Source organism: Onychostruthus taczanowskii, unplaced genomic scaffold, assembly GCF_017590055.1.
Source record: "Onychostruthus taczanowskii isolate IOZ18803 unplaced genomic scaffold, ASM1759005v1 scaffold13, whole genome shotgun sequence".
Lineage (NCBI taxonomy): Eukaryota > Metazoa > Chordata > Aves > Passeriformes > Passeridae > Onychostruthus > Onychostruthus taczanowskii.
In genome coordinates this window covers 15,039,507-15,052,835 of record NW_024498462.1, presented here as the reverse complement: position 1 = coordinate 15,052,835, position 13,329 = coordinate 15,039,507, and the positions used below count along the sequence as shown (strand labels likewise).

At 59.5% G+C, this 13,329-nt stretch overlaps 1 protein-coding gene across 2 annotated transcripts; it reads right to left on the bottom strand.

The window, feature by feature from the left end:
• Positions 1-4,790: 4,790 nt before the first annotated feature.
• Positions 4,791-11,771, bottom strand: ARL13A (ADP ribosylation factor like GTPase 13A). 2 transcript variants are annotated; one of them, XM_041396697.1, is made up of 10 exons: positions 11,473-11,771; positions 10,034-10,278; positions 8,898-8,968; positions 8,465-8,714; positions 8,082-8,187; positions 7,375-7,502; positions 7,194-7,287; positions 6,923-7,109; positions 6,498-6,599; positions 4,791-6,212 (listed from the first exon to the last, which is right to left on the bottom strand). In XM_041396697.1, the coding sequence occupies exons 2-10, from the start codon at positions 10,090-10,092 to the stop codon at positions 6,136-6,138; spliced, it is 1,074 nt and encodes a 357-aa protein (XP_041252631.1). In that variant the 5' UTR covers positions 10,093-10,278; positions 11,473-11,771; the 3' UTR covers positions 4,791-6,135. The 2 variants fall into 2 exon arrangements, with proteins under 2 accessions (XP_041252631.1, XP_041252632.1); XM_041396698.1 differs by lacking the exon at positions 11,473-11,771 and adding an exon at positions 10,371-11,298.
• Between the last annotated feature and the right edge of the window lie 1,558 nt (positions 11,772-13,329).

Genomic DNA, 13,329 nt, shown 5'->3' with positions numbered 1-13,329 from the left:
AGCGCTCGGCAGACCGCAACCAGGGCACGAACGGAGACAGCCGGGGGAGCGCCTTAAACCTCACAGCTGGGGTAAATCCTTTCAATCCCCTCACAAAATCGTTTTCCTGTGCTCGTTTTGGCTGTTGGGGGCGATGGGGTTCCTGCGTTCAGCTCCTGGCAGGTACCGCAGCAGGAGGGTCCGGGCTCCCCTCCCGGCACACGCACTAACCCTCGCCGCGTTTTGGGCTTGTTTTCTTTAAACATTTATTTTGCAGTGTTCTTTGCTTCTTCTGCCATCGTGCGGCCAGCTGGAGGATAAAGCGCTGGCTGTAGAACAAGCTTTCCACGTCTTCCAAATACCGTATGGATTTTTACAATATCCGATGTCCTATGAAGTCGATGGAGAGACATTAATTCTCATCAAGCCCTTCCCACCGCCGGACGGGTACTACAGGTTTGTCTGTAGAGCCGCTACAGCTTGAACTAGGTCTCGTTAATCCAAGCGTGTAGGCTGGCAGCTCATTTACTGCCGGGGCACGACCTGCCCACTGACTTGCTGCTGCTCGCACCGGGCAGGAGCAGCCTGGAGAAGGCACTCGCTGCTGAGTGCCACCCGTTTCTGAGGCCACCCTGTCCCCTGACAGCCGTTCCAGGGCCATCTCCAGCCGGGGAAGTGAGTTCATGCCCAGGGCTGCTCAGTCCCAGCACTCTGGAGAGAGGCAGAGCTCTGCTGTGAGCCACAGGTACATCACAGCCTGCCAGGATCTCAGGGGAATGCCAAGGAAAGCTGACCCCATTTGTTTCCTTCACTTCTTCTGAGCGGGACAAATCCTTCACTGATTTGGTGAAACAGGTTTTATAAGAAAGGAGAGCATTTTTGTCAGCAGATTCCAACAGAAAATTCTTGTCTGTGCACACCTGAGACTCCCAAACCTACCCTGCCAGCACGGGGTGAGCAGCAGGCACAGGACCAGGAGCTCACTGTCTGAAAACAGCCAAAACACCCAAATTCTGTATCTGCTGGAGTCCTACCCATGGCCCGTAGCTGCTGACCCCTCTGGCAGCGCTCACTGCCCCTCAGCAGGGCAGGCTGCCAGCTCCATGCTCCCCTCGTGCCCATCTGCCCCAAAAACCAGGATCCGTGGGAGCGGCCAGCAAGGCTGGAGTGTGCTGGGTGCCCCGGGAGGGATTGCATCACCCTCGCAAACACCCTCGAGGGAGGGAGGGAGGGATGGAGGCCGGGGATGCCTGCAGAGGGGTGTGCATGCAGCCCTGCCTCCAGAGCAAGCTGCAGCCCCTGCAGCCCAGCCCGTTCCCCGGGCAGCAGCGCCTGGCCAGCGATGTGTGATGGGCACGCTGCCCGGCACCAGCTCCCCAAGCCCTGCCTCGCACCTGTGCCCAAAACAGCAGCTCTGGGTTTAGGACTCCCCTGCGATGCCATCACCTGCAGCAGGGACTTCCAGGGCAGCTCTCCTGGGGAAAGGAAGGGAGAGGCAGCTCAGAGCTGACCCAGCAGTGAGAGCACGCTGCAGCGTCCATCACACAACGGGACCTGCACACGCTTTCCTCCACCCCCCAGGTGCATTTTCAATCAGTTCATCACTCCACCTGCAGCTCTCTTGGCTGGAGCAGGGCACAGAGCTCAGGGGCTGGCTGCTGCAAGCCTCTGCAGCAATTGCACCTGCAACCTATGGACACAAGCCTGGTCCAAACAAATAAACACAGAAAGGCCCTGAACAATCACCCCCAAACCTGTCCTACAGCTGCACTGTGCGTGGCAGGTGGGGTGCAAGCTCCAGTAAGATGAGAGTTTGGGTAGCAAGCAAGAGTTATGCCAGCAGGTCAGTATTTGGGCTACAGTCTTGCTAAACTCAGCTGCACTGACATGTAAGTGCAGTTTAAGGTGAAAGTTCTCTCTCAGATGAGGCCTGAGCTCTGATTGTTGTAGCTGACTTCCAAAGGAAAAGTTCTGGTTAATAAATTGGCTCTTGGTCCCACATCCAGAGATATCCTGTGGCAGAAGCCCTAATTAATACACTGATAGTCTTTCTCAAGAGGCACTTGGTCCTTATAGTCTGAAATAACCTGTTCAAATGTGCAGCAACTTACAGAGTAGCAATTCATGAAAGAAAATACCAATTTTAGTTAATAAAATTCCCCTTTCTAAAAAGAAGGCTTTTTCTTTTTTGGTGGGGAAAACCCAGCAAATATATTTGGTACATGATGTGACAAATCTATACACCTCAGACTCCAGCACATTTCCTGGTGTCCCAAGACAAACACAGCTACTAAATAAATTTGATTATATCCTTCTTTCTTCTGCCAGTAACAAAGTCTCCAACAAGGCTCATTTAACCTAGAAAGGGAAAGTTTTCATAGTTTCTCATTTTCCAGTCCTTTGTCTTCTCCCTCCTTACAAATCATTAATAGCCTCCTTCATGACCACCAAAAGGAGCTTAGGGAGTTCCTGTCAATAATTCCAGCCTTGTTTTTTCAGCACACAGGACAGCAAACACTCCAGATCTCATTTTAAGTGTAACACAACAGAGGCTCAACAACAGAGAGCAAAACATCCAAAAGAAACTCTGTGCATGGCTGCTGATTCTCATTATTCAACATACTGAGAGCTGCCTGTAATCACATACATTACAATGCTTTGAATGATCTCTGAAACTCACCTGGACCCTGGTGGGCTCATCTAAAAAAAGCTGAGCCACTTCCCAACACTCACTTTTTCAGCTGGGAAACTTCCACAAGAGCACCTGGCACCCAGCCCACCCAAGTTAGTCAGAGGGTAGAACCTGCAAGCAGGAGAAAGTGTACATAGCAACCGGCTTCTCAAGTACAAAAAACCACCCACCCCAGGCTTTTATCAACCCTAACACCCATTGCAAGGTTTAAAATCCACTTACCTTCTTTACACGTGTTTGTTTAAGCCTGTACATGCTACGAGCAGCTTTCAGACAGCAGTGCAGCACGGGTCAGACCCACAGCAAAGCCAGGGAGCAGGGGCTGCTCACCTTCCCCCACAGCTGGGCCAAAAGATTTCTTTTTAATTAATTTTTATACCTTTTTCACAAAGCAGGGAGGGGAGAGCTCCATGTGAAAGCCCCTGACCAGCCCAAAGCCCAGGCTCTGTAGCCCAGGAATCCCCTCCCCTTTCTCTGGTGTTTATGTGCCCCAGGACAGCTGATGGGGTTTACAGATGGGTTGGTGGGGAACGAGAGTCACCTGCAGGCACCCCACAGGATGTGATCCGTTCCATTTGCCTTTCCAAACACCCATTAACCTGGATCACTTGCAATCAATTCCCTTTACTGCCCTAAATCAGTGTTCAAATTCCAGCATCTGAGATGCTCTCAAAAACCACTTGCTGGCTCCTTCTTCTACAAATTTGGCTTAATGAAGAACAAAGAACTGCCATGTTTTTCACACAGCACAAACCTCTGTCTCTTATCTAAGTTCTTTTCCTTTGTCAGGCCTGATTGCTAATGAGTTTGCCACCCCACACTCCCTGATGTGTGGAGCATCCCAGGAGCATGGGGCTGATTCCCAAAGAGTGTCTCCATCTGAATCCTGGAAATTATTATGAAATCCGCAATGGTTCCCACTCCCCCGGAAACTCTAATGTACATGGGCAACCCACACAGTTTAGTTTTTATTGAGAAAACACAGCAGTGGATGTAGAGCAGCAGAGCCATGGGGAACGTCCTGCCCTGCCCATATGTGTGGGGCAAATCAAGAGGAGATTTCAGAGCCAACATCACCCCCCATCCTCTTCTGGGAGGGGCATAAAGTGAAGTTGCTGGCTAAGCCCAGCCAGCGTGCAGAAAGTGAAATGCAGTGACATTGGAGGAAGCACAGCAGGACCGTGGTGGAAGTAGAGGGGCTGACAGCCCCAGCTGGACCCATCTTCCAGGCTGTCCTGCAGGCCCTGTGCTGCCTGGGAGGGCTGGTGTGTCTGTGCACAGGAGGGCTTGGCAGGGTTTGAACGCTGACCAAGCAGAGCTCTTCACCAGGGAGCAGCAGCCTCACTACTCAACTTCAGCACACGCCTTTAAATCCTGAGAGTGATAACAGCCACCAGAAAACAATCCAGTTGTGCAAAGCAACCTTGGTATGAGGAGGTGGGAGGTGTATTCCCACAGGCACTTGCTGAAACAGCTCTTCAGCTTCTTCTGGCAGCACACATACACCATGAACTTTGGCAGAGCTCAGCCAGGTCCCTCCCTCCCTCCATCTCTGGCTGTCTCCATCCTTCAGGCTCAGAAGGACCCAGGCTGTGCAGAGAGCTGCTGCTGGCCTTGCTGGCAGACGTGGGTCTGGGAGAGAGCAGCACCAAGAGCTGCAGAAATGCAGAACTCACACACCACTTTACAACAAGGCAGCCACAGCCCAGGCTGAGGCACCACGACAGTGCTGCTGGGACCAGGCACAATGTTTTACCTACCCTGACACTCCTGAGTCAGCTCCTCTGGAAACTGCAAGGGAAGGATATGCTAGATAACATCCAAGTGCTGACATGCAAAGCAGGGCTGTGTCACCCAGCTGGCTCCCTGTAGAAAGCTGTTGATGTTATGCACAAGAAAGTCTCTGCAGAGCAGCTGCTGAGGCACTGCTTCCTGCTTCCAGCACATTTGGAGCCCCAGCATTTTCCAACAAATCCGAAATTCATGGGAGGGTACCCCTCACCACCATCTCAATTTGGCCCCCACTTTCCCCTGTACCCACAGCACCCACATCCCAGGGAACTCCACCAGACTGAGACAAGGGTTACAGAAAGTGCTGTATTTACAGGGCAGGATGAACTTCTGCTGCTGTTATTTCCAGTTTATTTACAAATAATCCTTGTAGTCCCCAGCAGCTGAATACAGCAGAGTTAGACAGAGCTTTGTGGCAGGCTGGCAAGGCAGAGCAGCCAGTTCCTCTTGTTTTCCCTTCCAGCCCTGCCAAGGGAAGGGCACCCCCGATTTGCCTTCCCCGGGCCGCAGAGGCAGTGCCAGGGAGCAGAGTTAATCAGTGACACGGGAGCAGAGGTGACCAACGCACACCGCGGGCTCCAGCGCTGCTCTCTGCAGGCGACACGAGGAAAGCTCCCGGACTTCAGCTGAAGTGTTCCCAGGCTGGGGGCAGCTTGGCCAGCCAGGCACCCCCAGAGCCCGCTGGCACGGCTCTGGCACACACGGTGTGACACACAGGATGGGCTGGGATGGGTGTGCTGCTGCCCTGGCACACGGTGTGACACAGGAGTGGCCCTGGCACACGGTGTGACACAGCAGTGCTGCTGCTGTCCTGGCACACACGGTGTGACACAGGAGTGGCCCTGGCACACACGGTGTGACACAGGAGTGGCCCTGGCACACACAGTGTGACACAGGAGTGCTGCTGCTGCCCTGGCACACACGGTGTGACACAGGCTGAGCTCGGATTGCTGTGCTGCTGCTCCTCCCGTCTCACAGCAGGGACCACCTGGGGCAGAGGGGCCCAGGCTGCCAGCGACAGTGACCCTCCTGGAAGGATGGCAGGGTCAGGAGGAACGCTCCTGTGGATGGAGCCTCTGCCACCAGCTGCCTTTGAACTGAAATGTTCACTGATGGGCTGCACAAACACGGGCATCACCTTCCTGCGGTGTGTGAAGCGGGTCCTGACAGCCCTGGCAGATGTGGAGCTCCTCTGCAGACCCCCTGGGGCTGCCCTCCCTCCTTCACCAGCAGGGAACGAGGCCGTTCCAGGCAGCAGCAGGGAGTGCCGGGCCAGGTCAGCGCTGACCTGCGAAGACAGCTTTCCGCGGGCACAGCTCAATTCAAGAGACCAGCTTTCCCCCTGCTGTTTGCTCGATCTTCCTCTCCCCCACAGACTCATCCGGGTTTACACGGAGTCTTCCACGGAATACTAACAGGGGGCGGCAAGGGGCCGCCCGTTCCCTTTTCACTCGGGTTTGCAGCCCGGCTGCCAGAGAGGCGTCTTACAAAGGGACTTTTGGCTCGCCCCTGTGGATCCCTGGTTTTCCAGCCACGCAGGGCACAAAGATGCTGTTTATGCCCCAGGATCCGTTTCCCAGCTCTGCCAGCCCTGGCCAAGCACCGGCAGCTCTGCAGGAGCGAGGGGCCCGCCGCCACTGCAGCCTGGCTGCTCCGGGACCGCAGCGCCGTTCTCAGGGGGCGATGGCCGATGGCTGCTTCCTCTGCTCCTGCCTCATCTTCAGAGCCAGCATCGCCCGGCGGTACAGATCTGGGGACAGGGGAGCACTCAGGCACTGACTGGGGCCAGCTCCAGGGCCCAGCTGGCAGCCTGTGCTGAGTGAGGGCTGCAGGGACAGCCCAGCCTCCAGCAGTCACTCGTGTGGCCTCCCTGCATCCCACCCCACCTGCCTCCATCCACAGCAGCCCCCAGCCAGCCCTGCAGCAGCAGCTGCCTGTGCCCCTGTCCCCACACCAAGCCCCCATGGCCAAGTGTCCCTGCACAGCTCACGGCCCCCTGATGCTTTCAGCAAAATCTGTCCTGAGAAATACCAACCAAAGGTGCTTGAGACCTCCTCACGCTGCTGCTCCAGAGAAGGTTCCCGGGACTTGATTTTATTCTTGATTTTCTTCTTTTTTTTCTTTTTCATACCCTGTGCTGAATGGAGAAATACAAAATTTCAGGCACCACACACCAGAGCAAGGGTGCCTTTGTCACCAAACCAGCTGAGAGGACTGCTCGTGTGCAGTCCTCCACTGCTGCCGTGCACCGTGCCCTGTGGAGATGCTCAGATGTGTCTCCTCTTCCCCTCTGGGCTCCTGTGACCTGGCTCTGCACTCAGCAGATCTGCAAGCAGAGCTGATGGAGGTGGCGGGCACCGGTGCTCCAATGTTTGGTCACATTTCCATGCCTGGCCACCTCCCTGCGGGGTGGCTCTGGGGGTCCTGCAGAGCTGGCAGCCCCCCACAGTCCCCTCTCACCTGGGAGGGGGGTGGCCATCCCGATGGGTACGGGCTCCTCCTGCCCGACCCTGTTGGGGAGCAGCAGCCCCCCTGCAGCCCCTACTCCCGGCCCCTCCGGCTCCTCGGCTGGGCTTGCCTGCCCCAAGCCCTTCTTCTTCACCTTCACCTTCCTCTTCCTCCTCCTGGGGCCCTTGGCGCTCTCCTCCTGGGCAGGGAAAGGGGGATGAGGAGAGGGTGGCAGAGCCCCTCTCCACCCGGTCGCGTCCCGGGGTGCCCCTCACTCACTGACCAGGGGCAGGAGGCGGCAGACGGGGCGCAGCGCCCGGGGCTCCCCGTTCTTCCCCGCGCCCTCCCGAGCATCTCCCCCGGGGGGCGGCCGGTCCCTGCGGGAGGGAGCACAGCGGGGGTGAGGACGAGCGCCGCGGGGGCAGCAAGGGGACGGGGGCACGCTGACGGAGCCCCGCACCCACCTGCGGGCGGCCCTCGGGGCGGGGTCCGGCGGGGCCGGGGCGGCGGCGGCGCGGAGCAGCCAGCGCAGCCCCTGCACGGTGCTGCGGGCCGGGCCCGCGGGGGGCACCCGCCGGGCGACACAGGGCTCCTGCGGGCCGGAGGGAGGGATCAGCGCGGGGGGCGCGCCCAGTGGGGACACGGAGCGGGAAGGGGAGCGGGGAACGGGAGAGGGAATGGGAACGGGAGCGGGAATGGGAACGGGAGAGGGAGCGGGAACGGGAGCGGGGAGGGGGGAGCGGGAAACGGAGAACGGGAGCGGGGAACGGGAGAGGGAGCGGGAACGGGAGCGGGGAGGGGGGAGCGGGAAACGGAGAACGGGAGCGGGGAACGGGAACGGGAGCGAGGAACGGGAGCGGGAGCGGGGAACGGGAAACGGAGAACGGGAGCGGGGAACGGGAGAGGGAGCGGGAACGGGAGAGGGAACGGGGAACGGGGAGCGAGGAACGGGAGCGGGAGCGGGGAACGGGAACGGGGAACGGGGAACGGGAGCGGGAGAGGGAATGGGAATGGGAATGGAAATGGGAGCGGGAACGGGAACGGGGAACGGGAGTGGGAGCGGGAGCGAGAGAGGGGAGCGGGAACGGGGAACGGGGAACGAGAGCCGAGAACGGGAGCGGGGAACGGGGAACGGGAGCGGGAGCGGGAGCGGAGCCGGCCCCGCACTCACGATGCGGCACGGAGAGCGGTTCTCGTTGACCAGCCGCTCCAGGCTCAGCCGCTCGATCAGCTCGCAGGGCAGCAGCGCCGCCGCCGCGTCTTGCTTGTTGGCCAGCCTGGGGCACGGAGGGGCGGCCGTCACCGCCAGCGCGGCCCCCGTGCCTCAGGGACGCTGTGTGCCTGAGGCTGGGTGAAGCATTGCCCCAGCCTCACCTGGCACCCGAGCCCCCTCCTCACCTCCTCCCCACGGGTGTTCCGATCTCCCAAGCACTGCTGGGGTCATGTCCCCGCACCCCCGACAGGTCCCGGGGCACCCCATCCCCTCATCAGCCCACACCCCCTGCCGCGGGGTCCCACTCCACCCCCAATTCGCAGCTTGCATCCCAATCTTACAGCAAGAGCGGCTTCCCGGAGGCGTCAGGGTGGCTCAGGACGCGGCTCAGGAGCTTGCGGGCCTCCTCCATCCGTGCCAGGTCACCGGAGTCCAGGACGAAGAGCAGCCCGTGCGCCTGGCTGTAGTGGCCGCGCCCGGCGCCGCGGGAGCGCGGTCCCCCGGGCAGCTCCAGCAGCGTCACCTCGAAGCTGTCCACCCGCAGGCGGCTCTGGCCCGGCTGCGCAGCGGGCAGCACCTCCGCGGCCAGCGCTGCGAGAGCGCAGAGAGCTGCCACAGGGCCCAGGAGCATCCCCGTGCCCCTCTGCCCCAGCCCGGGGCACGGCCGTGCCCTGCGCGCCTCCCCGGGCAGCGCCGGGGCTCAGCAGCCTCGCTCCTTCGGCTCCGGAGGACACAGAGCTGCTGCCGCCCTCCCTGCGCCGTGCTGCTCCTCACCTCTCTCCATGTCCGCGATCACGGAGGTTTTCCCTGCGTTGTCCAGCCCCATGACAAGGAGGGTCACTTTCCTGGGGAGCAACAACAGCAGGTGAGCACCCCAGGAAAGGCTGTGCTCCCTGGGGAGCACCGTGGCCCCCGGGCAAGGCAAAGGAGCCTGCCCACGGCAGCTGCATTTCAGCCAGGACAGAGGCAGGACAGTGACACAGGCTCTGTCTCAGCTGGGGACAAATGACACAGAGAGGCAGGACAGTGACACAGGCTTTGTTTCAGCTGGGGACAAGCACAGGGACAATCCCTGGTGCAAGGCAGAGGGTGAGGACAGGCACAGGTGCCTGGAGCCACCCCAACGCCACGGGACAGCCACACTGCAGAGCCTCCAAGGTGCTTCCTATGGCAAGGATTTATTTCCAAAAATAGGATTAAGCAATTATATGCACAGGCCAGCATGATTCTTCTTTATATGCAGTCAATGATTACATGTTCCTTGCAGTAAAATCTGAGTATACACAGGTAGGGAAAGTTGCAAGAATGATTTCATGAGCTTCTGCCTGGACTCGGTGTTTTTCCTGTTGCTGAACAGTCCTGTCCACTTTCCAGCAACATGATCCACCAGAGCCACACAGGCAACATTTTCTCTGCCACTGACAAGCCACTGCAGTTATCTGCAATGCTATTTTCTTCCCTAAACGCATAGACCAGGCTGCATGGCAGCGGAGGTGGCACGGCTCCACCTCCAGAATGACAGCAGGTAAGGTAAGGTGTCCTCTCTGGAGGGAGAGGACCATAAACCCCCTTGCAGTGCTGTCCCAGGGAATTATCCTGCATGTCCTGACACATGCAAACAAGGCAGGGGTTTCAGTGCATCCTCCCCAGCTTTTCTGGGGAGCTGCTGACTCTGCAGGGCTGAAGTCCCCGTGGAACCATCCCTGCACTGCACCCCTGCCATCCTGTGTCCCTGGCTGCCAGCCCCTGCCTGCTGCAGGGCAGCAGGGACACCCGTGTGCCCTGCTTAGCAGTCTGGGGACAGCTCCTGCACGGGCACCTGCCTTTCCCTGCACCACACTGGTGACACATAAACACACAGGTAAATATTGCCACCCCTGGGAGCCCCGGGAGTGGGCACAGGGACCTACCTGGTGGGCTCCTGAATGGCCTGCAGCCAGGACCAGCAGTGGGAGAAGAGGTGGAACATGGTCTGCAGCCCTGTGCAGAGGGGTGGCCTCTCTCCAGCAGCTACGAAGCGAGCAGCCCAGCACAGTGTCCCTGTGCCTCATCCTCCTGCCTGGGCTGTCTCTTCACGGCAGGGACCATCTCATCCCAGGTGCCCTGTCCCACAGCACAGCACCGCTGCCTTCTGTCTGGTGTGCACAAGCCGAGCCTGGAGAGAAATCCGTCCTGGGCAACACCCCATGGGCACAGGCCCTGCTCTCACTGCCCCTCACACCAGGGGTGCCAGGCAGCCTCTCTCACCTGCTCACCCCCTGCACAGCCTCTGCTCACATGCCCTCTGCGTAGCAGCTGCTTAAACCTAATCTGGATTTCAATTACTTACTCCTGCAGGCTCCCTAATCCTGGTGGGTCGGGCCAGGCCAGTGGCTGTGCTGGGAGTGCTGCCACGCTGGGTGGCACGGCACTGACCCTGCACCCCAGTGCAGCCTCCTGTCCCCATCGCTGCTGGACGTGCCTTGTGCTGGGGACACTGCCATGTGGGCTGAGTTAGGGGCTCCTCTGAGGAGCAGCATCTGTGCCTTCCCCCTGCCTGATCCCTGAGGTGTTTCTCTGCAGCCCCTGCAAGGAGCATCCCCTCCACGTGTGCACGGCTCTGCTGCTCAGCCAGGGTCCCCCTGAGCCGGGCTGGGGGACATCACTGCTCCCTGCTTGTGTTTTGTGCCCTAGCAAGGGCACTGGGTGGCAGCAGGTCCTGTGCTCCTGAAAACAGCAACCAGCCCCAGCAGGAGCCTGCCTGGGAGCAGGAAAGTGGTGGAGACCCTCAGACCACAGGGCACAGAGTGGAGGAAAAAAGCACCAGCTCCTCGATCTTCAGCTCTGAAGCTCTTATCTTGCTTCTCAGGTTTCCTGCTTCTTTTCCCAGCCAGAGCTGCCCTCCCTGGCTTGCTGCCACTGATGTGTGTGAGGTCACACAGGGATGTCTGAGCTGCAGGAGCTCTGGGTGGGGGAAGTGGAGTCCAGAGGGACAAAGATCCTCCAAAAGCCATGCCCAGGAGCAAACAGGGAGCCTGCTGCCTCACATCAGTCCGTGCTAAACCACCCAGCACCAGCAGCACCACCTCGACCAGCTGAGCACCAGCCACGAGTGCTGAGACACAGCCCTGGCCCCAGGGGTGCAAGCCCAGGATGGGCACGGCCCCAGGCCCTTCTCCCCAGCCCCAGGTCCTTCTCCCCAGCCCCAGACTCTTCTCCCCAGCCCCAGACCCTTCTCCCCAGCCCCAGGTCCTTCTCCCTAGCCCCAGACCCTTCTCCCCAGCCCCAGGTCCTTCTTCCCAGCCCCAGACCCTTCTCCCCAGCCCCAGACTCTTCTCCCCAGCCCCACATACTGCTGGGAACACAGCACCTGTCCTGGGTGAGGGAGGTGCCCAGCTCCATGCCATGGGCACGCAGCCATGCACGGTTAATGGTTGATGAAGTTGCTGATCTGATACCACAGCCAGATGCCATATTTGGGGTGACTGGTCACCCCTGTGCTGGGCGGTGGCAGCACCTCCCTGTCCCCATTCTGGTGGCCTTTCCTGGTTTGCCTGTGCCTGTGCCAGCAGCCTGCGGAGAGCAGTGACCATGGCAGGCTCACACACAGCTGAGGCTGTGGTTTTGCAGAATTGTTTTTTGCAGAATTATCTGTCTGAGGGCTGAAATTATTTGCTCCAAGTGTCAGCCCTTGCCTCTGTGTTGAGGGGTGGCACTGCCAGGGGACAGCCCAGCAGGGACAGGAGTGTGCTATAACATGACCACAGGTGCTATAAATAGGGAAGGGCCATGTGTCAGGCAGCCTGGAGGCAGCAGCTCAGCTTCCTGAGGGGCAGCAGGATCTGATTTCCCTCTGGCACCAATGGATTTCCAGTCATCTCTGAACACTTGGGCTGCCACTGCTTTTAAAACAAGTGTCCAAAATCCCTGGTCAGACCGGAGCTGAGGACAGGGAAACCCCCCAGGAGCCTGAGGCAGCTCCAGCTCACACCTCCCAATGCACACACAGCGACCAACAGCCAGGAAAACCTCAAAATCCACCCCAAAGCTGCTGGAACCCACACTCAGCCCCAGGGAAGTGGCACCAGGACCAAGCCCACGTGGGTGTGAGCTCTGCTGGGCCTGTGCTGGGGTTACGAGTGGGCAGCTGGCCCTGTGCCCACGCAGCCACCGGCAGGTGCAGCCCCACAGCCTCTGCCAGGGCCAGCGGGCACCCCCGGGCGGTGCCAGCGGGGACCCGCAGCAGCCACGCTCGTTTCCTTGGTGACTGTTGCCAGGTGAGAAACTCCAAGGCAGAATTTATTATCTTGGCAGATAAATGAAGATGTTCCTCACCAGAGCCGTGAGCAGCCCGTGCCCGGGCAGGGCGCCGGGCTGGACCCTCTAGTGCTGCCAGTGCCAGCAGGAGCCCCCGAGGGAGGGCAGTGCCCGGGGCTGCCCGGCCCTGGCATCGCTCGGCACTTGCTTTGGGGCTATTTCTGCCCGCCGCAGAGCCGCAGGAGAGGGAATGAGGCGACAGCACAGGGACCACGGAGAGGCGCAGACGGCCGCGGGCTGCCCTGCCTTGGCTGCACTAGACCCCAACGTGAGTACGGGCACGTGGGGACCCCAGCGGCACCCCGGGCTAGCAGCAGAGCTGGGGGGATGGCTGGGGAGCTTGGACGGGGGTTTGCAAGGGAACACAGCGGGCACAGCAATAGGGGCTGCCTGCAGAGCCTTGAGCTGAGGTGACACCAGAGCCGAGGTGATGGCAGAGACCAGAAAGTCCTGGCAGAAATATTAGCAAGCTGTTCTGCTTTGCTTGGAACCACATCGCGAAAAGGGACCTGTGGTGGCACACAGGCTTTGAGGAGAGACTCATCTCTCTGTTCCATGTGTCATATGACAGCGCTCGGAGCTGGTAGGAATGCAAACAGCCACATTGTCCCTTTAAATCCCAGCACAGCGCTGCTGGCTGACGATAACCCCGGATCACACCAGCTCCCAAATCCCCAGAGCTAATTACAGGCAAAGGCCCCGCAGTCAGGCTGGGAACACAGGACATTTACAGCCTGTGACACCGAGACCTGTAGGTGAGGAACTGGGGCACCCGCAGGTTCGCTGGCGTGGCACTGGGGAGAGTGGGTGGTTTGCACCCCACTGCCATGCAAACACTGTGGGCAACCACTCCCCGAGCCCTTTTGGGTAAGGGAGGTGGTTTTTCCAGAGTGTTCCTTGCTCCCCCATC

What these genes read in the sequence shown, in the direction of transcription:
- ARL13A (XM_041396697.1), bottom strand. Translation starts at nt 10,092, where the DNA reads ATGTTCCACCTCTTCTCCCACTGCTGGTCCTGGCTGCAGGCCATTCAG. An exon ending in GATGGCCACCCCCCTCCCAG is followed by an intron (nt 6,600 to 6,922) that starts GTGAGAGGGGAC and finishes TTCTCCATTCAG; the next exon opens with CACAGGGTATGAAAAAGAAA. An exon ending in GGAGGTCTCAAGCACCTTTG is followed by an intron (nt 6,213 to 6,497) that starts GTTGGTATTTCT and finishes CCCTGTCCCCAG; the next exon opens with ATCTGTACCGCCGGGCGATG.